This window comes from Aricia agestis, chromosome 16 (genome assembly GCF_905147365.1).
Source record: "Aricia agestis chromosome 16, ilAriAges1.1, whole genome shotgun sequence".
In the NCBI taxonomy this organism is placed as follows: Eukaryota; Metazoa; Arthropoda; class Insecta; order Lepidoptera; family Lycaenidae; genus Aricia; species Aricia agestis.
This window is the reverse complement of record NC_056421.1, coordinates 5,861,606-5,888,818: the sequence shown is the minus strand read 5'-3', so window position 1 is coordinate 5,888,818 and position 27,213 is coordinate 5,861,606. Positions and strand designations below refer to the sequence as shown.

Genomic DNA, 27,213 nt, shown 5'->3' with positions numbered 1-27,213 from the left:
ACTATTTTTAAAAATATGTGACACATTTTAATGGATTCTTTGTGTTGTGTTGTAAACGCCGCTTATTAATTATGTGTAGTCTCACGGTTAGTTCAAAGGAAAAATTGTTTGTATCATTAATCAAACAGCAGACATAATTAATAAACAAAACGAAAGAAATACCCGATTTCCTAAACAGTCTACCTAATAAGTGAGCTGATTACAAATTACAGCTTTAAGTTGAAAATTAGATCAAAAATCTTATACGCTACGATTACGCGGGTAGATGCACATACTTTCAGCTGTTTTTGTTACGAGAATCTAAGCCTATACAAGTATACAATCGTATAGTTTTTATACGCATTTGAAAAAGCTACAAATAATTTTCGGCTACACTATAAAAATGTATATGAGTATACAAAAATAATAAGGTATTTGCACACAGCGCGCAGCGTTCTGTGGTCTTATTAAGCTCTAACCTCAATTTGTGACTGGCATTGAAATTCTTCCGTGTAAAGCTTTGGGTTTGCGGTTACGCTGGGGAAAAGCGCGAAATCACCGTAAATTCGCCTTTAAAGCTCGAGAACGCTTAAGCTTTCTACGAGATAAAGCTTACATGAATTAAGTATTTCGTTGAATTTGCACTCAGAAATATAAATGGCGAAATGTCCAAGTTTTGAGCTTTTGACCTACTAATTTAATAGGCCAAGGCGCCTTACACTGCGTAGTTTTTAAAGTACCTGCTAATTATAATTTAAATTTTAATAATGTTATATTAATATTTTATGCGCTGAAATTAATTTTTCTCACCTCCGGGCGGAAAACGTCAACTTTCTTCCAGCTGCGCTTACCGATATCGCCGTTTTCCGCCTCCGTCGATGAGAAAAATAGTATACGCACCATCGGCAGTAAATAAGAAAGCCTCAGATCACAATATGTTTGTTGACGGCCAACAATTACATGTGATATGAGACATTTCTTATTTTCCTGCCCTAATGTACTATGTTATGCTAGAATCACATTCAGGGACAAAAATTTATTCCTTGTAGGTCCTCGTCCGAGACTTAAAGCATCTGCACACTAAATTCCATTAAAATCGGTTTGGCTTATGCCAAAGACCTTATGGTCTGAAGAGATAAAATAACATATTATATACGGGCGAATTCAGAAACCTCCTACTTTTTGGAAGTCGGTTAAAAAGATAGACTGATATGTATATAGGCAGACAGACAAACACATTCCCATTCATAATAATGATGATGTTCACGTGAATAAATCATTAGGGACCGGTTATTACATTTCCTCTCCGGGGCTAGCCCGGACGTAAGGGACTGCGGCCGCTGGAATTACATACGCTGTATTTATATGGTCAGTAGTACAGTTGACGCTCTGTAACCAATGGCCAACATATTTTACGATGCTATTTAACGTGCCTACACGAAACATGCATAAAGTAAAAGTTGGCAACACAAGAATACGGCACAAGTTTTTGATTTTAGACGAAGGGTCACTTTCTTTGTACAAAGTATTCGTGGCAACATAGTATACGTGGGAGAGCCATGCTTCGGCACGAATGGGCCGGCTCGACCGGAAAAATACCACGTTCTCACAGAAAACCGGCGTGAAACAGCGCTTGCGCTGTGTTTCGCCGAGTGAATGAGTTTACCGGGGCCCAATCCCCTACCCTATTCCCTTTCCTACCCTCCCCTATTCCCTTCCCTTCCCATCCCTACCCTCCCCTATTACCCTATTCCCTCTTCAAAGGCCGGCAACGCACCTGCAGCTCTTCTGATGCTGCGAGTGTCCATGGGCGACGGAAGTTGCTTTCCATCAGGTGACCCGTTTGCTCGTTTGCCCCCTTATTTCATAAAAAAAAAAAAAAAAAACAAGTTTCGGATAGGCGACATCATCGTTGCACATTCTCTAACAATACAAAAATATTGAGGGTGCATTGAGTAGCTGAAAACGTGACTGTGATATTTTAAAATTATTATAGTCGAAAAAGGGGAAATACCCCAGAAGTATGTGCTGTCGTCTTTCCACACAAACACATCTAATCTATAGTCAGGACAATCTAAAGTGGCACCAGCGGTCATTGACCTTTCTAGTCTATGAGCTATGAGAATACTCGCACTACATTCTGTTAACATAGGAATAAAATTGAATTCTTGTAAAGAAACAGTAGTCTGTTTCTTTACAAGAATTCAATTTTATCGACTAGATTACCTGCAATAGTTGGTAGTTTCATTGGAAAACGTCTTGGTAACTCGTAAGTCGTAACATGATAATCTCCAACTATTTATGGGTTTGAAATAATACAATTCATACGCAGTTCACATCGTGTAGTTATGTCTATTGTGACATCGTGTATGTAAAATACGATATCGCCCTTAGATTAGAAACATCTGTCACTTCATTATCAATCGCGCTTTGTATAGAGAATGACGGAAAATGACAAGTTTTTAGCAGGAAGTCAATGACCGTACACACAGAATTCCGCGTTTTGAGAATAGTAACAAAATTAACCATAAAGTTAATATACCTAGCGGAATAGAGAAACAAAGGCCTGAGCAAGCGAGATGTCACAATCAGTAACACTGCGTGGTAAAAAGAGACGTGTGATACATGACAGCAGAACTCTTTTTTTGACGTCCAGTCGGCACTTATCGGCACGTTGACAATTTAATCTAATAGTATTCATGTTCAATCATGCTTGTGTAAGTGTATGCGTACACATATTTTTACACACAGATGTGCTCTATTCTTATGACAGCTCGAGATTGTTGCTCTATTCTTATTCCGCTAGGTATATTAACTTTATGAAATGAACAAACCTTCTGTAGTCCGGCATTTCTGAGCGCTCGCTGCAGTCGCGCCGCTTTACTGGTAGACAGGTAAACTATGGGTACCGCCTCCTCCTCTAGTTCTATATCGAAGTCGTTCACTGCCTCAAACTCCAGTCCGTTCGAATCGAACTTATAATCGATGTGTTTTTCTTTCAGTTCTTCCTTATCGAACTGTTCTTTCGTCAGTTCGCTATCAGATTCCTTATCGAAATGTTCCTTCGTTAGTTCTTCAAACTTTAATTCCTTTGCTTCTTTCGAATCAAAGTTGATGTTTTCTTTCGCTTTTTCTTTGAAGGCATAATCCAAATCTTGCATCACTTCGCTGCCGAGTTTATCTTCTTGGTAAGTTATAAGGTAGTTTGATTCGATCGGATCCATGCACCACTGGATTTGATTCATAAATGCACTCTCCATTTTAATAAATCCAGGTAATATTGTGACTCATTTAATGCACGGCTGGCTTTTTAATTTATCCAATTAATACGCAATCTGGAACTGCACCATATTATATTCGGTGTTGTATTATAACATTTCTCCTAAATGTTTTATATTAATTTGTGTGTTGTATATTTTAGATTGTATTTTTTAGTGTTTAGATTGTTATTTGTTTCTTTGTTTTTTTAGTCCTATAACATCTAAAATCAATGTTTATATATACGAGGATTAAAACTGCATTTGCGGATATCTACTGGATAGGTATTTATTATCTACCTTTTGTTTTCCTTTTATGATTTTTTTTAGTTTTCCTGGTTAATCCTAATTCAAAATATTTATGTACTTACTCGTTTTCATTACATACTTCTTGACGTCACGGTTATAATATAGTCTAAACTCTAACCTGAACACACATTAAGCCCAAAACGATGATGTTCTGCAGCTCTAGAGTCTAGTGTATACATATGTATGAGTAATTACGAGTTACGACCCTCGTCAGTCCAGCACCTGTCCACGTGGATATGACGTCCTCAGGAAAGTGGAAAATCATAAAATACACGAAAATATTAGCGAAAAACGCGTATTCTTTTTTAAAAGCAAAAGTACGAAGCCTCCTAATCAAATATTATGTTTTTTATATAATACTAGCTGTCCCGGTGAACTTCGTGTCACTTAAAAACCTTCCCTGGACTTCTACGAATATTTTATGACTAAAATTAGCCCAATCCGTTCAGCCGTTCTCGAGTTTTGCGCTTAGCAACACATTCAGCGACTCATTTTTATATTATAGATTATGCTCGATTTCTTTTCTAAAGTACCTACTTGCTTATTTAAATCCATAATAATATAATAAATGCGAAAGTGTGTATGTTTATCTATCCGTCTATTCTTCAGGGCCAAACCGCTGAAACTATTTTGCTGAAATTTAGTATGAAAGTATCTTTGAGTTCTGGACTCTTTTTTAGCGGGACGGAGTTGCGGGCGTCATCTTCATTTCAGATTAGGATTAGAAGTACCTACTACAGTAGCTCTAGCATGGCCACCAGTAGAAATGCGAAAGTATAGACAAATTGTGGAGATAAACTTAAGGTGCCGTTCCGATCTTTTTTCGTTCCGAAAAATTTAATTAAAATGCCACTTTATGATAGACTATAGTCCTAAAAATTCAAATAATATCCTACTTTATGACATATACTTTAGTCTTTCAAGTGTCATAAAGTGGCATTTTAATTGCATTTTTGTCGGTCGCGATTAGCCGCGTCAAAGATCGGAACGGCACCTTATGTTTATGTTCACAGTTTGTCTATACTTTCGCATTTCTTCTGGTGGCCATGCTAGGGCTACTGGTGTCCTTTTAAAATAAATAAACAAAATACAAATAATGTATGGAAAAGTTATTTACAATTTGCACTCTGCTTCATCCCGTTACAGTATAAACCTAATACTAAAATAAATCTAGACCAGGATACAACGGATTAGCCAAATATTTGTTACATTTATAGATGACAAGCCATAGATCACGCGGCTCCAGCGCAAATAAATCGGCAGACGATGGCCGACGGCGGGCGCAGTGTCATTGCCCTGACTGACTCGCTACACCAATATGTCAGAGTTCACCGCATCATGTCGACAGACTATAGATATGTACAGAATCCTAGCCGGTCATTAGGTACTCTATGGCCACTGATATAGAACCTTCCTGTTAAAACTAACAAAGGCTTTTGCCGGGACTCATTAATTGCACCTTTGTTGTGATCACAAATACATTACATTTTAATCTATTTTAAAAAAATCAAACTGTTTTTTTCATATTTGAATTTGTTTTTTCATAATTGAATTCATAATGAAAACTTTCTGGGAGTCAAAGTGAAAATGTGCTCTATACCCAATTTCATCAGAATCTGTTCAGCAATTTAATCGTAAAGATACGATAGAGATTTTTTAATTTACAACATTTTTATGAAACTTATAAATGGTCCGCTGTGTTCTAACTCCTAACCCACAATTTTTTTTTTGTTGTTAAATTTAGAATGCAGTCTTGTTCTAAATCATCTAAACAACATAACTGCATTCATAACTCAATACGTAATTTTTTGTAGGTTAGTACACAAATGCTTAACAGCGTCCAAATATAAATTCAGCTTTCAACAGAATTATTTATCAATACACAAGAAGTACAAAACTGGCTTGAGGAATAATAATAGTTTTGGCAGAACTACCGAATCAACATAATATTATTGTAATCTATACGTATTATAAAACAAAGTCGCTTTTTTTCCCTCATGTCCCTTTGTTCTCTTTAATCTTTAAAACTACGCAACGGATTTTGATGATTCTTTCAGTGTTAGACAGCCCATTTATCGAGGAAGGCTATAGGCTATAATATTTTATCACGCTAATACTAATTAAATAGGAGTGAAGAAATAGAGGAAAATGTGGAAAAAACGGTGAATATTATTTGAAAGGGCTAATTTGAACGCGCTAATCTCAGGAACTACTGGTCCCATTTGAAAAATTCTTTCAGTCTTAGATAGCCCTTTGTTGAGGAAGGTATAGGCTATATTTTATCACGCTAAGACTAATAGGAGAATTGGTAAAAACGGGGGAAATTATTTGAAAGGGCTTATCTCGCGAACTACTGGAGCAATTTTTATGTTATTTGCACAGATAAGAAGTAGACCACGTGAAGGATCATAGGCTATCAATTTTTATCATTTTTCAGTGGCTATATAAATTTTATACCCGTGCGACGCCGGGGCGGGTTGCTAGTTAATTATTATATAGTTAGTCTTATAATCGGTTCATGTCGCAATTTAAATAATATTGTGATAATACTTAATTAGTTCATTAATTATCCGTTATGTAAACATTGTAATTGCTATAAGTAAACCACATGTCTCCTAATTAAGTAAATATTTTCGATACAGCTTTCACTTTACACCAATTACCTACAAAGTAAATAAATCGTATAAGCAATTTTCATTAAATTGTGTAAATTCTAATTAATGTTTTGTTAATAATTCCCAGCTTTATTGCTTTGTATAAAATTGATAGTTCTAATTGTTAGACTGTATTGTAGGGTAAAACAATTTTTATTTTGAAAATAAGTATTTTTTGCAATTGAATGGGAGTTATTATAATAACTCCCAAATTTTACATTAACCTTTTAATTTGGTTTTATTTTTTTAATTCTTAAATTCTCAAAAGGCCGGCAGTGCACCTGCAGCTCTTCTAATGTTGCAAGTGTCCATGGGCGACGGTAGTTGCTTTCGATCAGGTGACCTAATTTCTCGTTTGCCCACTTATTTTATAAAAAAAATATAGTGACAAACGTTAGTTTTAAAGATACTATTGACTCATAAGTTTTCGACCTCGTTTCACATAACGCATAACGTTGCTGGGCAGTGTGTTTTTACGGAAAATCCCGCGGAGTTAAGGTGAAGTAGGGAACTTCGCACAATGGGAGGTCGAGAGTCCGGGATGTTGGCTAGTTCTGCATTTGTTTTGACTCTTGTTGACATCCCGCTTGTTATGTTTGTTCCTTTAAAAAGTTATACTGGATGGTGTCTGCAACTTTACTTGCGCGGAAATGCGCAGATTTTAAGTATGTATAACTGAGAGAAATTGATCCACAGGCATGACAGACCTACGTGATTTCGTAGCGTTATGTCTAACTAAGACTACGAATCACGACAAACATTGAATTGACATAAACGAATTGACATAAACTATCCAAATGACGTAGGTACGCCGAGTCCATGAATCAATTTCTTCGATGGTAAACTTTTTCGGGATAAAATATTTTTATATCCTTCCTTCCATATTCGTATATCTGAATCTTTAGTACTGATAAACTGTATTGCTAAGTGCATCTCTTACTTAACTTGTTAAATATATCAAACATCTTATTATAACGCTATAAACTACCATGGTCTTAGCCCGACCAGTAGCTTAGACCCTTTAAAAAAAAACGCTATAAAATTGAAACTCGATCCAAGTTGCACTGCCTTCAAAGATCACACATAGCGCCAAGTTATTACAATCACAACGTCCATGTTATCATTCGGTATTGTGTACGGAGATTCTTTGGAACAATGGCAAAGGTTTTTGCCCAATTATACAACAATAGACATGTCTAGAATGTTTGTAAAACACCGACAATGCCGAGTAGGTGACGTTGGTATTCAAACCGTTTTGCCCATTGTTTCGCTATAGTGATCCTAAACGCTCATATTAGGGTTTAGGCTTAAGAGCGATTAGCACATTGGGATTTAGTTAATGTATATTAATACACATTATATAGTAATTACACGGTAACTAACTAAAGCCAAAACGTCTAAAATAATGTAATAAATAATAATTAAGACATTTTGGCTCCATTGCTAATGACACTAAAATATGGATGATAGTCTGAAATAACATATAATTATTGAATTTGAATTTAAATATGCTAAAAATATATACGTGGGAGAGCCATGCTTCGGCACGAATGGGCCGGCTCGACCGGAGAAATACCACGTTCTCACAGAAAACCGGCGTGAAACAGCGCCTGCACTGTGTTTCGCTGAGTGAGTGAGTTTACCGCAGGCCCAATCCCCTACCCTATTCCCTTCCCTACCCTCCCCTATTCCTTTCCCTTCCCATCCCTCCCCTTCCCTATTACCCTATTCCCTCTTAAAAGGCCGGCAACGCACCTGCAGCTCTTCTGATGCTGCGAGTGTCCATGGGCGACGGAAGTTGATTTCCATCAGGTGACCCGTTTGCTCGTTGGCCCCCTTATTTCATTAAAAAAAAATGATAACACCGAGTTGCAGTGGTAGATATACGTACATCTACCTAGGTAGATGTAGTAGGTCAATTGCAAAAAAGTGAAAAATAAAAACCTATTATAGTATGATAACACTACAGACCTACAAGTATGTGGCTCTTAATCCAAATAACACACGAAATAGTTTTGAGTTGGGCCATATCTGAAATGATACTTTGATAACAATAACAGGTGGGCGTGAGTGTTCCACTCTCAAGTTACAATTTACAATAATATGGCGTTGGGGGCGTCAGTTCTCATTTTGGCCACGTGCCAAAAGATCCTTGTACAGCTAGTGACGAACTTCAACATCATTAACGATGTCATTTTGTCTAAAGGTTTTACTGCTGTGACATCAATATCTCCTTGATCTCTTTCTAAAAAAATATTCTAAATTTAAAAATAACCACAATATCGTCCGCAAATGCAGTTCAATTAAATTGATGTAATGAAAACTTGCATACAATGTTATAGCACAATATACAAGTGCGGCCTTGCAGTTAATTAATGTTGATCAAACTAAGGACGACGTAAACATAGTGCACAACATAGTTAACAATGTTTTAACACAACTAATTTTATTTTCAAGCTAGCTTTTTCCTGTGAATTTGTTCGTAACAAATAGGATTATTGTCAAACATTGATCCCCTAAACCCTTAAACCCTTTGTGGGTTGGAATTAAAAAGAAATCGAACGTTATGAATCCATAAAAGAATGGATGAGAAATTTCAGGTACATAATAGCTTTTAAAGATTTGGTTGGTCTATCAATTAATCAGCCTTGCCAATATGATTAATACTGTTTATTATTCCTAAATCAGATCTAACTGGTTATTAAATAGATTTATCAAAAAATTATTAAAATTTTCAATTTACATTCCCATATCTCACCACTATTCGTTTTTATTTTAATACTCCACGATGACTTTGCACTTTCGACGTTGCAACTAAACTTTGGTTTACGTGATACCAACAAATTGGATTAGAAAAAAAATATTAAAAATTGGACAAAAAATTGATAGATATCGTTTTGTGAGCTAGCTCTATAATTATCTATTTTTAATAACACACAACACTTTCACGTGATATACATATAAACAATTCACTAGACACTGTCGTAACGATTATAACTTTGTAACGGTTCGATTGTAACGCTATAACAGTTCGATTGTAACGCTGTAACAGTGACTGTAAATTTTATAACGCTTTATGTAAATTCTGTAACGCTGTAACTGTAAACACACAGGACGCCGCGCACGCGCCGGTTGGGAGTGGACTGTTCTAAATTTGAATCGGAGTGGGTTTAATAACATCGCGGATATTTCCCATTTTCTTTTCCCTGTAATTATGAATCAGCCATTCATATTTTCGCGGGGAATGCACTCGTAGACAAGTAAATTATATTTTGTTAGTACCTATATTGTAGAGAGTAGAGACAGTAGAGAATTTCAATTACTTTATCGTACAAAAATAATTCAATGTTTCGTACGTTGTTTCAGTATCGTACGTTGCATTATCAATAATTGGAGCAGATGGCAGACCTGCATAATTTAGTCGGAGTATGACAGATAGACGACTTACATTGACTTGGTACAATCCTATCAAATTACGTAAATCTGCTGCTATCTGCCCAAATCATTTCGATTTACAACTTTAGGGGCCTGTTTCACCACTTCCTGATAAGTGCTGGACAGGCTATCTACCACTTAACTTGACAGATAGAGTATGGAGAATCTGTCAAAAAAGTTGAAACAGGCCCTAAGTGTTGTGACTCGCCCAGTGTCTTAGATTGTAACTGTATTTATATTATTATGAATAAGTACGGACTATGGAGTACGGACCAAGCTACCAATATTATTTGCCTGTACAGAAATAATAATTATAATACTTATATCCTGTCATGAATACATCAACGACCCGTATAGTGAACTATCTTGATCGATTTAGATGATTGCATGGATCGTATTAAAATTTCCGTTCTGCGATTTCCGTCGAATCATCCCGGATAAATTAGGTTCAGAAACTCAAAACAGGATATGGATCTCGTAGGAATTATTGTTTAGAGTGCATCTTTTTTATGCATTAGCTCAATATCGTGGGAGAGCCATGCTTCGGCACGAATGGGCCGGCTCGACCGGAGAAATACCACGTTCCCACAGAAAACCGGCGTGAAACAGCGCTTGCGCTGTGTTTCGCCGAGTGAGTGAATTTACCGGAGGCCCAATCCCCTACCCTATTCCCTTCCCTTCCCTAAACTCCCCTATTAGCCTATTCCCTCTTAAAAGGCCGGCAACGCACCTGCAGCTCTTCTGATGCTGCGAGTGTCCATGGGCGACGGAAGTTGCTTTCCATCAGGTGACCCGTTTGCTCGTTTGTCCCCTTATTTCATAAAAAAAAAATAACCCTCTTTTGGCGTAAAAAGACATTGAAATCTAGCAGCTCGCAACTTCGCCCAGCATTTTCGCTCTTTCTCAAAGTTTTGCATTTTACCTGTCATGCCCGTTTTAAAAATTCTCCTGTGTACCTAGTACTAGAATAACTAGGTATTTATTTTCTTCTATGTAGCGTTGAAACCATTTCTCTTCCGGAAACCGTACATCTGTGTAAAAACTATATACCTACTGACCATCTTTTTGCGGTGTAAATCCAAATGTGTAACAGAAAATCAGACGGACTCACTTGCATTATTCAGTATGGAGAACTGTACGCAAATATGTACCTATTGAATATCCTTGTCATCGAAAATAGTCACAGACGATCATACACTCGATTGCAACGAAACCACGACCTTGCGTCTCGCAGACTTGGGCCGCTGCCAACACTTGCGCCTAGGGTTGCCAGGTCAGTGAACAGAAAAGCCGGACATTTGTATAAAAAGTTCGGACATCCTGCTTGCTAACATCTCAACTCTGTGTATGACGTATGTCAATGAGGGTTTTCGATGTATCATTTGCCACCAAAGGGACGGTAGGGTATTTCGTGTCAGACAGACATATTTCGTGACATATTATAGCCGTATGACACGACAATTGACACGATAAACCCTAGGACTAAATAGCGCCATTTGTATCCATATTGGTTCTCCATAAAAGCTGGACTCCTCAAAATTTTGGCCTGACACTGTGTCTGACACTCAAAAAGACTGTGTCGAATTTTATCCGGACGCCTGGCAACCCTACTCGCGCCTAATAAAACCGGCGCGCTTTTACACTGAAATTATTTTAATTGCAGTTTCCTTTCTTGTTGTTTATGTCCAGATATTGTCTCGTGTCTGGATAGTTTTAACATAAAATGCGGTTAAAATACTAGAAACAGTTATAAAATTAGGCATGTGTAATTTGTTTGCATAAGCAAATTTTGGTAGTCACGTCCCTCAGCCATGAGGATACGACTAGGAAGGGAAGAATATTCTGTTAGACATATGGGTATATATGGGGAAGATCAGGCCGAACTCATTGCAGCTGTATTCGATACAGAAGTGGTATATATCACAATATAATGACGAGTCTATTTCAAAAACATCGATAGCGCGATTTGGAATTATGCGCTAAAACTGTTTTCATCATTAGGTTTAAGAACTAACCCAAAATTATCGACTTTACAATTCCTTTTTTATACTTGAAAGTAAGCCCCGAATTGTTTCATTTTCTAAACATAGATACTACATTATTATTATTCCAAGAATTTCATCTGAGCGAAAACACGATATCTTAAAATTTTCTCGATAGAAAAAAATCACAAAGATACATCTAATTTTGAAATACGGGCGTGAGTGTGAAGAGAGAAGGACGATGTTTGATTTTTTGGATTAGTCGGACACTTTATTACGTCTATCTTTGCCTAGTGGCTATTGCCTAGTATTTTAAACATGAAGGACTGATTGCAGGATCCGTCTGGCCGGATCGATTGGCCTCCCCTTATTGGGGGCCTTAGATTTTGCGAATCAGAACAAACTAAACCAACATTTACAATAATATACAAAGCTCACAACAGACCGAACAGAACAAAAGTCTGAAATAACCGGGTATCGAGTATATTCGGCAAATATGAAGCTGAATTCCATACAAATATTTGTGCAAATACTCCGCTTACCGCAGCCGCACGTACCATACCTTGTTTACCCTATTGTAAAATCAAAAACTGCTGTTGGTACCACAAGCTGAATAACAAGATATAAATTTATTATGATCACTAGCTGTCCCGGTTAACTTCGTGTCACTTTAAAACCTTCCTTCTTCTATGAATATTTTAAGACTAAAATCAGCCCAATCCGTTCAGCCGTTTTCCAGTTTTAGCGCGACTAACACATTTGGAAATCCATTTTTATATATATATAGATTATGATGGGCCGCAGCGAAGCAGGCCGCATTTTCCATACAAGTTTTACGACCCGTCGACCATTCGGTCATAAAATTATATGAAAAATGCGGCCCACTCCGCTGCGCCGCGCCGTCACAATGTGCGCGAAGCTTAAGGCTGCATATTTCTTCCCTTTTGAAATGAGAACATAATATTGTATCGCACATCGCCATATTGCCTGCTTGTAGTCTAATACATGTATGTGTGTCCCTGCACCGACTATACATTATCTCCGAAACTCACGAAAATTAATATAAGTCGTAAGACAAAACTTATGTAAAGTCCCACAATTTGCTCCTTCGTAATAACATTAGGACGTTAAGACAACACCCGGGCAGGGTCCGCAATTATCAAAGGTGCTGCAATTCCCCGTAATGAAATCCCGGAGACGTCTGTTTTTGTAATCGTAATGTCAAGACTAATGACTCCCGGACTATTTGGGTCGGGCATGGGAGCATGGAGACCTAATCCATAATAGTATTATAAATGTGAAAACGTCTGCTTGTCTGTAACCTCTTCACGCTCTGCTGAAACGATCTTGCTGAGCATTGGAGATGATGTACGTACGGGAGCCCTAGAACATTTTTTTTTATTACTACCAAGTTAATTTTCTGTGAGTAACTTCATTTTGATAAGACAAACAACATTTTTATTTGTGAAAAATCTTGAAAGTGGTAGGTAACAGAGATAGAAAGGATTTCATACTTTGAATTGATGGTATACGAATTTTTTCTTCGCGACGAAGTTGTGGGCGTTATCTAGTGCTATCATAATATTCAAAAAGTAAAGTTTTCACAGAAAAAGTGAGAAACTTTTTCTAGGGCAGAAACTCTTCAGAAGAATATCCTGCAAAGTCTTGTAACGGAAATTCACACTGTTTAAGTCAAAGATGTTTGAACTGCTTCTAATCCTTTTCATCACTTAAGATTTATTATGAGTCTCATAGAAAACAACAAAATAATGTTCCCAAAATGAGAAGAAACAGAATATTAAATAACTTCGTTAAATACTAAAACTAAATAAAAAAAAAGATTAAGGCTTTTTAAGCTTAAAAGAGGTATTTGTTTTTAAGCCTTAATCCATAGTAAGATTTCTTACTGGCAGGTTAGTAGTAATATGAGAGCCATAGTTTTCCAAATACCAATAGTTTCCAGTATCTATTTTTACCTGCCCCAGGTGGATATTTAAAACTAGATGGCGCCCGCAACTCCGTTGCGCCAATTGTTGCACATTTTTTCTGGATAACAAGACGTACCTATCTAATTAGGCCGACTTAATCTTACGATAAGGCCTTGGGCGGATTCGACCAAAATGGAGTAAAATTTTACTCGAGTATAACTGTTTCCTGATCTAAGAGTAAGCTGGTTTTGCGTTTTTCCAACTTCTAATCCAAGAATGAGGTAATTACACGGCAGTAAATATTTACACGGGCTATTTTGGTGGAGTAAATATTAAACTGAGAATAGTTGCACAACGGGGTGTCAACTGTCACAGTCGGTGTCATTGTGAACTATAATTGACATTTTATTTCATACTCTTTGAGTAACTTGGTAAAATGCAAACGATAATATCCTAGAGTAAATTAAAGTAGTAAAATTATTTCGTGTAACTTCAAGTTTCATCGAATCGGGCCTAATAAAGAATAAAAAGAAAAAAGACGTCAGGCGACAGATATAAGTCAGTCAGTCAGCCGATTCACAGTCCGTCAAGAAAGTGAAGAAATTAAATAGTGGCAACATCGTAGTGTCATCCCTTTCAAATAAATCTAAGAAAAAAGGGATGATACTACGACGTTACAACTTTTTAATATCTTCACTTTCTTGACGGACTATACACTTTCGTATTATTAGTATAATATTTATGGATTAACATTTTTTTCGGCAAGTTACAGGCAACGCGTATTGGCCAACAATTCACTTGTTACTAATGTAATGGGAATGGAATTGGCTATGATCATCGAAGCGGCAAATCCTATCGAATGACCGTCCCACGATTGCGACAAACAAATGGCCCGTACGATTTCCATATAGACTAAGATCCAGCGACAGCCAGACTTTCGTAATTTATGAAAGCTGAAAGTTTTCCTGTTTATGACCCCTATAGAGATAAGAATGACCAGCAACTATGAAGCTTCCATCGCGATAACTTCAGGAGTTCCAGTTCTGAAGGACTAAACTTTCCTTTGATAAAGATTAAAGAGTAAAGCTCAATTTTTTATCTTATTTTCTTTGAGACAAATGTAGGAATCGCGTCCTCCATTGCCGGACATATTTGACAGTTTCTCACTGCCAGATGACCGACCGGCCGAAACTCTTTAGTTGCTGGTCGTTCTATAGCGGTCATAAGCAGGAAAACTTTCAGTTTATATAAAATTATTTGACGCCTGCCCTCCGTTGCGTCAAAATTCGTTTATCTCGCGGGAACCGTACATTTTTTCTGGATAAAAGTATCCTATGTCCTTTCCCGGAACTCAAAGTATCTACATACAATATTTCACAAATAAATCAGTTTAGCTGTTTGAGCGTAAAGAGGCAACAGCCAGACAGATAGACTTTCGCTTTTATAATATTAGTATGGACGACAAAAGTCTGGGTGTCGCTGGCTCTTGGGCTATTAGATTGAAGGCGGTTAGTGAAATGGAAACGACCTTAATGACATCGCGTGTCCGATTTGGGTCCAGACGGTAGCATCCCGAATTAGGTCGAATTGTGAACACTAAAATTAAGTCTGAACACGCAGCACGCACGATTTACGCAAATTGGGAATCGTCTTAAATCTTTGCTCTCGAAACGCTCGAGGACAGTAATTCGGTAGTTAATTCGTTTGCGAGCAAATTCTGCTCAAATATTTTTCTACCTAAAGAATACTAATTTATTATAAATTCAAAAGTGTCGGTCTATTAGTTCTCCATGCTTAGCATTATATATATATACCTATATATATATATATATATATATATATATATATATATATATATATATATATATATATATATATATATATATATATATATATACATACACACACACTGTACAGAGCCCAACACCAACCTCATTTGTACGACCTCATTGAAATAAATCAAGTTTTTATTTGCGTTATCATCCATCACGGGCCTATAAAAACCCGTGTACATATTTATGAAGGCCTAAGTGATCTGCCACTGATGGTCGGTCCTCGGAAACACGATCCACAAATACATTATGTGATTAATATCCGATATGCTCGATTAGGGTCAATATCTGGGTATAAAAATAAAAGGGTATTTTAGAATACATCGATCTAAATTGTTCGATTTTGGTCCTAAGTATCCTTGTCCTTGAATAAGTTCCTAAGGTTTTAAATTGCCTAAAAACACGTCTTATATTAACACGTTCGCTGCGTTATAAGGCTTAAACGCCCGATGCATGTACGCGAGCTCTGTGCGGAGGCGAGAAACGGTGAACGGAACCTTGTGCGGGGGCTGTATAATTAGTATTTTGGTATGTTAAAAGGAGACTAGTATAGGTTTGAGTTTAGGACTTTAAGGGCTACTTGATAAAGCATTAAAATCATGCACTGATAACGCACTGATTGATAATTTTTTCCATCCCTTGCGGGTAACCGGTCGAAAGACCCGTTATAGATCACAGGGTCGATCCACCCCTTTCCGCACTGGTATAGGTAATTGAATTCTTTACTTCATATTAGTGTTGTGACGTAATTATCGGGAGTGGTACGGTAGTGAATTTACCGGAGGCCCAATCCCCTAACCTATTCCCTTCCCCTCCCTACCTTCCCCTGTTCCCTTCCCTTCCCTCCCCTATTACCCCATATCCCTCTTAAAAGGCCGGCAACGCACTTGCAGCACTTCTGATGCTGCGAGTGTCCATAGGCGACGGATGTTGATTTCCATCAGGTGACCCGTTTGCTCGTTTGCCCCCTTATTTCATTAAAAAAAAATCAGTCATTTGTTTACGTTTTGAGATATTTTATTGGTCTTAAATCATTTTTTTTTTTTATTCTTTATTTAAAGGCATGTGTAAATCATTATTAATACCTCGGCCAAATAAACAATGTAGAAAAATGCTTGAATAATTGTTTCAGCAAGGAAGAAATCGTGAAAGTGAACGTTCTGATATAGATTATTTGAAAAATGACAAAAAAAAATAAGTCACAGCAAAATCCTAACTGGCCTGTTATTTTTTCAAAATAACAGGCCAGATATTTTTGTTTCTTCAATAAATGATATTTAAAATAATATGTCGATAACTTATTTCCCATCACTAAAACTCTCTTAAATAAACCTACAATTCAGTGCGGTATCGGGTTACAAGACCTTATATATATTTTTGCATGTATGTCTCAAGTAAATAGTGGGAATCCAGGGCGAAGCCAGCACCATGAACACTAACTCTTCTACGATCGATATTGATTGGTGGATTTCCAAATTTTTAAGTTTTCGCATAGTTACAGTCATTTATATCGGTCGATACCTTACTGGGTCAATAAGCCCTATACCGCAGCGGCGGAGAGTTTTGCGCCAACATTCGTTTATCGCAGGGGAACCCTAGATTTTTCCAGTATAAAAAGACCTTTGATTATATACTACACTAATCAAAGAACCTGTCCTACGTCCTTTCCCGGGGCATAAAATAAGGCACAAAGTATCTCCCTAATGTATATACCAAATTTCAGCAAAAGTGGTTCAGTGGCTTAGGCGAGCAGAGGTAACAGATAGATAGACACACTTTTCCATTTATAATATTAGTAATTAGTATGTTATTATTATTATTATTATTAAAGAAGGCAGGTCGCTGTAGCCCTGACGTCACTGCGACCCATGAGGATCTATTGTGACTCCTTCGCACTAGAGCTGCATCATCTCCAACCTAATACTGCTCATAAATTGAACAATATGGTTGGAGTTGGTGCCACGAATTTCCTCTGTGGATGAGTATTCGTGGCGACCAAGGTGCCTGTTCCTGCTCTGTAGTAGAGCAGTTATTATCATCAACTATAATATCATAAGCATTTTAGGAGTTACGTCACGTCCTAATAATTTTGCATCTACCTCAATATCTGTGCTCTTTAAGTTGGAAGAAAATACCACAAGACCCAGCCACCCTTTGTCCCACAACGTGCATAAAGTAACACAAACAAAAATATTCCAATACTAGAAGTAAGAAGTAAGCTTCAAAATATAAAGGAACTATACTCAAATTTCAAAGGGGAGCCGGATAAGATCCGTATGTAGAAGCATACGAAGCAAATAAAACCACGTCCGGTGCGATATCTCTATTGGATACATTCCAGCGATGTACTTCACAAGTGGAATGACCACAGTGAAAATAAATTATCATTTATATCACGATTTAAGTGTTTCGTCCCTAAAAAATTGAAACTCTGAGGAACGTAAATCTACATTGTAGAATGTAGATGATAGATGATTTATATTCATACTAATATTTAAATGCGAAAGTGCGTCTGTCTGCATGTCTGTCCGTCTGTCCTGCCGTCCATCTGTCTGTCTGTCACCCTTTCAAAATGCGTGGAGATATCTTCTAATAACGTTACGGAACCTTTCAGCCGGTTTTCTTATAAGATAGGAAAATGAGCAGTCATACCATCAATGATAAGCCTGAGCGGTATATCTCATGCATATTGAGCAGCCAGCAAGACCGGAAAAGTAGCAGTTTTTAAAACGCGCCTTAGGCAAACTTGAAACACATCGAAATTATTTTAAAGGGGATCTTAGTTTAAGAGGTCCCATAGTGTTAATTCATTTTTACAAGTTAATTTCGTACTTCACTAGAGTGGAAACCATTATTTGCAATCACAACCGACATTTTAATTTGCCGGCTTAATGTCGCAAAATGTTTGATTTTCCGCTGAAATTTTTATCAATTAATTGAAAAATAACAATGACTGGTGCGATTCAGTGAACGGGCAAAACAGAGCGGTACTCGGCAGATATAACTGTTTTCAGGTAATCAGAGTTTATTCACAACTATATTTTCACAAGTATTTTCAAATCGATTGTCATGATAGTGTACAAAATCTATGGCTTATTTTAGTATTTAACGAGTACAAAAAATTGTATCAGATGTATGTTTTAAAAAAATATGAATTCCGGTTTGAAATGACACCCACCATTCATTGTTACCAACTCCTATGACCAACAATTCAATATCAAAAGAATTCTTTGAGGATACACCAGGGGCTAGAGAACTGAAAAAAAAGTACGTGTAATATCTATAGCTGTCTCCCTTACCTCAAGCCTATACCGCAGAAAACGATAGAGACAACTGCAGAAAATCAACGATTCGTGGTCCCCTGATTCCTTCTCCAAAACTTTACCGATTTAAGTACTTTTTTCACTAAAGATTAAAGAAAGGCTTGAGCTGTGTTCCTATGTTTTGCTTTTTTGTAATAATCTAGCCAAATCTGTTTTTTGGACGTTTGAACACAGCGGAAAATCTGGCCATTTTTTGGGGGTTTTTGAACGTTCATATCTTATTTAATAATGAAATTATGAAAAAAAGGAAACATAGGGACATTGTATTAGTGCCCGTAGATAGTCAGGAAAAAATTATAACTTTACTAGCATTATCCAGGGAGGAAACAGGGGACACAGTTTGTATGGAAAAAAGGGCGGTGTGGACTCCTCTTAAGGAGAGGGATATGTCGTCCTCTAAACAATGGATCGTTTTGATGCGGGTGCAAATGAGCTGGTAGGATACATCGGTGTTTCTTGTGTTTGCTTCCTAAGCAACTAATTCATCGAAATGGTCCATTTCAAATGAGTGGTCGCCTTTAAAGGTACTCTAGCTTTGATCGTTAGTATCTTATGGCTAAATGGCTAGTAGTTTATCACTGCAGTCATAATTGGTTCAAGCCTTCTCGTTAGCTAAAAATGCAGGCACAGGCTTGTTTGTACGTCGAACTATGAAAAAGTAGGTCTGCCCTGCGGCATCCGCCATCAGATATCGAGGTCGCGCCGTTATGATGTATGTTGGTTGTGCTCATAAGAATCGTATCAAATAGATGTGCTTTAAGGAGAATAAGGTGCGGTAACTGCTAAGATTTTGGGCATATCCGATGATGTGTAGAAGAAAATTGGTGTCATACTCAAAATGAAATCTCCTATCAGACGAAGCGGTCACGCGGTCAAGCGTTCAAGCGGTCAGTTTTGTGTTCTTTGTGTTATATTAGGTTAAATAGATATACTCACACAGGGGGCGTTCTGACCGCGTCAGAATTGCTCCAGTGTGACTGACCGCTCAAACGTAGAATGCGAACTCAGAATACTTAACGCTCTCTGCCTGATAGGTCCCTGATGTAAAGCTAAAGATCCAAACGTATGGGTTTATATACGTATGCAATTACGATGATTAAGATTTTTATGTCGAAGATGACAGTTATTTTTCCGCCTTAAAAACTTACGTAAGATCATGTGTGACTTGATTTTAATACACCTCATATAATATTATGATGATCTCAGGCTGTCTCATGTATGTGTGCGCATATGTAAACTCTACTAAATCCGTCTTTTAATTTTCACACAATATATTCTTTCCGTGTTTTAGAGAAAACGTTACACCAAATCCCTATTTGAATGTCCATCCGTCTAGTTTATATGTAGATTTTGTCTGACAAGGGCAATTAGCAAAGCAATTTGATTCCGATTCGATCGAAAATAGGGAAGCCATCGATCAACGGCCGGACGGGCGATTTCGGCAGCATCAAATCGTCACGAGCAGATATATAACATTGCTATACCAGGGACCCAAAATTGACATCGATTCTAGATAGTTCAATCAAAGGTTCTTAGACGTAGGCTACACGCTCAGTTTCTCATCAGTTCAGTCCACAATTTGATAAGATTGACGCGAAACTGAACGTCTAACCAGGTGATTGACGGACTGATCATTTCTTTATTAATACGTACCTTAAGCCATAATTCTGGCGTCATTCTCAGATTGATGGACTGAACTGATGCCAGACTGGGCGTGTAACCTACGTCTTAGAGAATTTGAATTCGATAATTTTATTTTGGCAACGAAGTCAAAACGAAAGAACGAAGTAAAAGTGCCTCTTCACAATAGTCCATGGTGTGAGTGAGATATCTCGTTGGCGTATGCTAGGCCAGCCTGCCTAGCATACGCCAACGAGATATCTCACTCTCGAGATAATTAACAAACTACTCGTCTCATAATATCAAAATCTCGATATTATCTTGACAAAACTCCATAAAAATGTGTTATTTCGATGATAGATCTACGCGAGAAAAAATGTTTGTCATGCTAGGGTCAATAGAGATGAAGAGACAAACCATCAAACATCGAGAAAACATGTAGAGTGAGATATCTCGTTGGCGTATGCTAGGCAGGCTGGCCAGACCATGAGCTCAAGGAAGAGATAATATTATGTTAGTTTTTATTGCAACAGAATGTACGGTTCCCTGCGATAAATTAATGATATCTAGTTTATCATATTCAGTAATGTTCTACCAATTTTTTGCACTATAACTTGACAATATAAGCTTTGACCCTGATCCTATGTAGAGTGATGACTCATGGATAAAGCCAGAAACATATGGAAGCAAATTGTAATACCTCACAAGGAATCCAAAGCCGTTGTCGATTTTAGGGTCCCGTACTTAAAGGTTAATAACGGCGATAAATCTTAATACTCTTAATATGTCACTGACATAATATGATGGTACTAGCTGTATATCTAGACTAGGTAATTAATATACTTTGAAGTTTTTATTATTCGTAGATTTTGTCATTTACATAAATTGTGTTATCTATTACCTGAAATAATTAATTCCTGGTTCCTATATCAACGACACTGTTGATATTTTTTCAACAGTGTCGTTGATTGGAGCATTTGCCAATCATATGATTGGCGTTAATAAATACTACAAATACCTCAGAAACCAGCCCCCTTTAGCATGGCTACAATAGAAATGCTAAAGTATATAAATACTTTCGCATTTCTTCTGTAGCTATGCAAAAGGGGCTGGTATAAAACTTCAAAGTTCAAAACATATTTTACAAGTGTTTGACATATGTATATGCGCGTAGATTTGCGCATATTTATGGACGCAGTTTTGTACGGAATCATTCGTGCGATTCCGACTCACAATTGAAATTCTTGTATCAAACATGGTATTATCATTTTCCTCATCCTAATTCCTCTGTGATAAATCTTCGTGTCGATTTAACTTTGTATACGCCGATCAAATGGGAAAATGTTCAATCTTTATTCGATCAATCTTTTACTCTTTTGAAATCAAGATTTTAAAGAAATGTAAACTTGCTAACACTTCACAAATAAATAAAAAAATACCTGCAGTACACCTGATGATGATTTTTTCGAAACCAGTCGTTTATTTAACAATTTTGTAATAGATATATTAAAATAAAGTGGAATAAGTGCAAGGAAAGTGTATAATTATTTAATCGAAGACGAATTTCCACCAAGAAGTGACAGTACATTCAATATCATAACTTGCTAACAATTCTAGCTAAGGTTCACACCGAAATCGGCAACGCAACGCACTTCATTTGAAAAAAAATTCTATGTTCGGTCGCGTCTCGTTTTCAAGTTTCAACCATAAAAGCGGGTTTACATTATTCCAATCCAGTGGTCCAATCCAGCACTGCATTGCTACTCGAATAATGTAAATGGGCACTGGAGTAATGGAAACTTTAACGTGGTATAGCCATACTTCCTCACGAATGGGCCGGCTCGACCGGAGAAATACCATGTTCTCACAGACCGCCGTGAAACAGCGCTTGCGCTGTGTTTCGCCGAGTGAGTGAGTTTACCGGAGGCCCTATCCCCTACCCTATTCTCTTCCTTACCTTTTCCTATTCCGTCTTAAAACCTGCAGGTCTTTTAACGTTGCGAGTGTCCATGGGTGACGGAAGTTGCTTTCCATCAGATGACCCGTTTGCTCGTTTCCCCCCTTATTACATTAAAAAAAACTAAATTACATTACAATGCATTCCAATGGGCTTTTACATTATTCTAGTAGCAAAACAGCGCTGGATTGGATCCCTGGATTGGAATAATGTAAGCTGGACAATGGCCATAATATTATATATGATTCTGGAATTAGTAGGAATTTGGTCAAATTAATTTAATGTAGTTTATTTAATAAGTTATAGCACTAATTGGGTACGGTTTTAAAATTGTTGGTAAAATCAGATTAGACTTACCAATTCCTCAGGTGATCCCGGTTCCTTCATACCATTGCTCTTATCGGTACTTCCCGCGTCTGAAAAAAAACTACTTTTAGAACAGTAAATTTTTTTAAATATAATATTATATAATATCTATGGAGTATGGACGTTTCACACCACGTCAGTCTGGCCCCGTGCTAAGTACCTGAAGGACTTGTGTTACAGGTACCAGACAACGGAAATATATTTAACACATTTATACTATACATATATTTAAGATTTTTATTATATGATACACATATTTAATACACATCCATGACCCAGGAACCTTGAAAACGTTTTGTTCCGTCGGCGGGATTCGAACCCGCGACCCCCGGCTTCAGCTACCAACAGCCCACCAACTGAACCACAGAGGTCGTCAAATATTACAGACAGAAAACTACACAGAACATAGCTTTGTAGCGTATCAACGCACGTTTCTCCGCGTCCGAACATCATTACACCTAAACATAATATTTAATTATTTATTTATGACTAGATAACGCCCGCAACACCGTTCGCGTTGCGCCAATATTGGTTCATCGCGCGGAAACCGTAAATTTTTCCAGGATAAAAATATCCTTTGTCCATTCCCAAAACTCAAAGTATCTACATACCAAATTTTAGCAGACTCTGTTCAGCGGTTTGGGCGTGAAGAGGTAACAGACAGACTTTTGGATTTATAATATTAGTATGGATAGTATGGATGTCTTTCAAGGTACTCTAGATTCTAGAATATATTTTTCTATTCAGTTTTGCCGAACCACACCCTGAATTTATATAGACCGTGAATAAATATGAACACTCCAACACACCATTATGCTCGCTGGTTTCCCATCCCTTACGTCAAGAAAATGTTCAAGCATTCGAGAATAAATTGATTTTCTATAATAGAATTGAATCGCAATGAGAAAGATAAAAGTTTAATCTTTGTATGCAAACTGATATTATCATTTGCAAACATGAATAAAAAGCTCCTTAAAACAATCGGAAAATCCGATTCCGTTCAAGCAAAATGTAAATTTTAATTTACCGTTGCATTTAAATTTGGTTTATTTTTACATTATATTGTAAAAACGTGAGGATAGATAAAATCATAATTTTTGTTCGAGTCTGTTTTTAACAATTCAGTAAATGGTTTATGCTATGTATCAAATTGCTACATGTACATTTTCCATCCTCCTATTGTAATATTATTAAGGTTCAATATTAGATACTATTTATACTAGTAATAATATTAAAAAATAAGATCCCACTATTTGTATGATGTAGAATATGATACGCCATCATTGGACAAATTTTAAAGGAAATAATGAAGACTACTATAACTACTAGGAAATAATGAAGACTAAAAACGAAAATAAGAAAGATTTTGCCACGGTAAATCTAAGTTCCCGCAGATACATTTAGTAGGTTTATAACTTGCTTATTATTGCAATTTGCAGGTTTCAGCTGTATACTAAAAATTGTTAATCAAAACGAATAGAGAGCTATGCATGATAAAATCCGTGGTAAATGTATCAAAGCGAAATAAAAACATGGCCGCCGCTTGAGCCGCCGCTGCACTTATAAAAGTCATGTTCGAGTATGAATGGCATTCAATTAACTGAAAATAAACTCCGGTAAGTCGTGTACCGGCTGATTGGATCTGGTACAATCAATGCCGCTTCAGGGGCTATGAATCGAAAATTAATAATGTTTGTGTTCTTGTATGCTAAACGCTTGATAAAGATGTAAAATCACTATTCAGATACTCATTTACAATGAGTATTCATCAAGGAAAACCTTACACATGTATGAAACTACCCTACTTTGCATACTGTCTGTGTGGTAGAGTAGTTTAAATCACACTTGATTAAAAAAAAAACCGGCTAAGTGCGAGTTGGACTCGCCCATGAAGGGTTCCGCAGCAGCAATAAGGTTTATTTTTATGAAATTAAGAGGTTTTTGATTTATTTTCATATTTCAGTTGATTTTTTGAAAGTTAAATTAATGTTTACCATTTATGACATATAAAAAAAAACTACTGGCTGGATCTCGTTCGAACCAATTTTCGTTGGTAGTTTTTATAGTAATGTACATCATTAGAGGGGGGGGGGGGGGTGCACACAGGCGCTAGTAGCCCTTACGGGAGCCCTGGGTAGACAGACAGACATGACGAATCTATAAGGGTTCCGTTTTTTGCCATTTGGCTACGAAACCCTAAAAACCACGGTTGTAGTTTGAGATTTTCGTCGTGTCGTAGAATTGCACTTTCCTTTGCTGCACAGGCGCGGAGACGGTCTACTCTCCTTGCATATTACGAGTTTTCGATCAGGAAACGTGTCCTGACGCGATATTAATCCATCCCTAAAAACTTCACAACGCCGCAAGGAAGTTTCAACTTAAAAATGAAATATAGTTGATGCTGATGAATATAAGCAAACAGACCCGTTAGTAAATGTAGCAGTATCAAATTGTCGACGGAACATGAATATAGAGATCACGCTCCATACATATTTCAGCGGTTGCTCTTCGCAGCTTAGCTCGCTCCGTACTTTTACATTCGACAGAACGAACCAGTAGGCCGACTTATATTGCACACTTATCAATACACACGCGCCGAATGCGCCGCATTTTAAAATTCGTTGTATGAAATGATGTGAAACCCCGCACATTGGTCCGCACCGTACGCGTCGAACGATTGATGAGTTCTCAATACACAACTGTATGTCATAACTCATAATATAGTCGCCTGTAGGCCGGCGCGGCGCGCGCCTTGACAATGCGTTGCTCAGCCATTTGTAGCATGCTTACAGCAGACAGCAGCGACTCCCGAGTCGTTTCATCAGTTTGTTTGAAGTTGGCCTACTGGTTAGTTCTGTCTATTGTGGTACTTTATATACAGCTCCCAGCTACGTTTTACAAAACATTTAATCTTTAAACTTTTATTCTAACACCATTTGTCTAACTATTGCTTTATTCGTATTACACTGATGTTATGGTAGAGTTCGAGGCTTTCAGTCTACTAGATCAAAGTACCAAGAAAATGTCTAAATTAATATGTAATTAAATCTGAAGTTGATATAACAAAACATATTATATACTTATTACAAGTAAGGAAAAAGGAAATCGAGTTTTGGTCCAAGAACTATATTTTTAAGGCTACTTACACTTGATACAGTGTTTCACTTTGAAACTTACGACCATACATACAACTAATACCGTGTGTTTGTGTCGACCAAACTCCGACAGAACTCTATCACAACTATATAGGGATTACACTCGTTCAACTCAGGGGGAAAATAACTTTGGACGAACTATACCACGGTTAGAATACTGATGATGATAACGTAACCACAGGAATCATTATATGAAAATGATTCATATTTATCCATCGCCAAATAGTCGATCAAATATTTCGAAACTTAAGTACTTAATATTGTGGTATCAGAATGTACTCATATTTTTGATGAGGAGGTATTTGGTATTATTATTATAACTATTAGCCGATGTTGTCCCATTGCTGAGCAAAAGTCTCTTCTCTTTCCTTCCACAATATGTCTTTATCCTTTGCTATATTTGCCACTTTTTATCAATTACCGCGTCTAGTAACTCTAGTTCGTGGCGCCACCTTTTATTTGGTATTGTTACCATCAATTGAAAATTATTCAGATTTCTTTACGAGACCGTATCGACAACGTAACTGCAAGTTCTATTCTAATGTTGTGAGTGTCCATGGGCGACAGTAGTTGGCTTTTATCAGCTGACCCGTTTGCACGTTTACCCCCAATTATTAAAAAAAGTTACCAGGTATTGCCCGCAACTGTGTTTAAAATAATGATTATATTATAGCCTTCCCCGAGACTAGAGTATCCACAATTTCAAAATTGAGCAACTTTTCAGGATATGTACTGTCCAAGTAAATGGTAGAGCCACGAAATCTGGCGACGCATGCATGTACGCACGCATGCATGCACACGCTAGGACGCATGCATGCGTGTACATACGCATGTGTGCATAATCGTACTAAAACAGAGCTATTGTCGAAAATCCATTGCTAGTTTAATTATTGTTTCATAGTCAGATGGCAGACCTACTACGTTATTTGGTAATGGACAGAAAACAGGCGAGGTTTTAGGAAAATAACAACAAAATTAAGCGTTAGGCCGTGTTCAAACCAAACTGACTGGCAGCCGCCGAATGTGAGCGAACGTTACGTAGTTTATGATATTTCCATACATATTCACTTTTTCGTTCACATCTAATGCGGGCTCTACACTATCGCAGCGCGACTCACGGATACTATGCGCCGTGAACACGATGCGTACAAATACGAAGCCGCGAAGCGCAAACACGAAGCTGCGGAACCCTCCACACTTGTGGTTCGCGGCCTTCGCGAGTGTAGAGCCCGCATAGCGGACAATACGTTATTAGTTATTACACTATGCCACAGAATATATATTAGTAGTAACAAACTATGCATAGGCGCTGACATTCGGCGGCCGATTAATATAGCACGTCACTACGCTCCGCGGACGCTGATTGGCTACGTCAGCTATAGCGTATAGTCAGCATACAGTGAACGAAAAATACTG

At 37.3% G+C, this 27,213-nt stretch overlaps 1 protein-coding gene across 3 annotated transcripts in view; it reads right to left on the bottom strand.

Annotated features, from left to right (window-relative positions):
* LOC121734917 (apoptosis-stimulating of p53 protein 2-like) overlaps positions 1-27,213 on the bottom strand; it is a 353,717-nt gene that overhangs the window by 157,659 nt on the left and 168,845 nt on the right. For 2 of the 3 annotated variants that reach the window (XM_042125559.1, XM_042125560.1), the window contains one exon: positions 22,634-22,692. In XM_042125559.1, coding sequence (XP_041981493.1) covers positions 22,634-22,692 — 59 coding nt within the window. Of the gene's footprint in view, positions 1-2,813; positions 3,321-8,957; positions 9,282-22,633; positions 22,693-27,213 lie in introns of those variants that run through there. The other variant, XM_042125557.1, reaches the window with a different exon arrangement.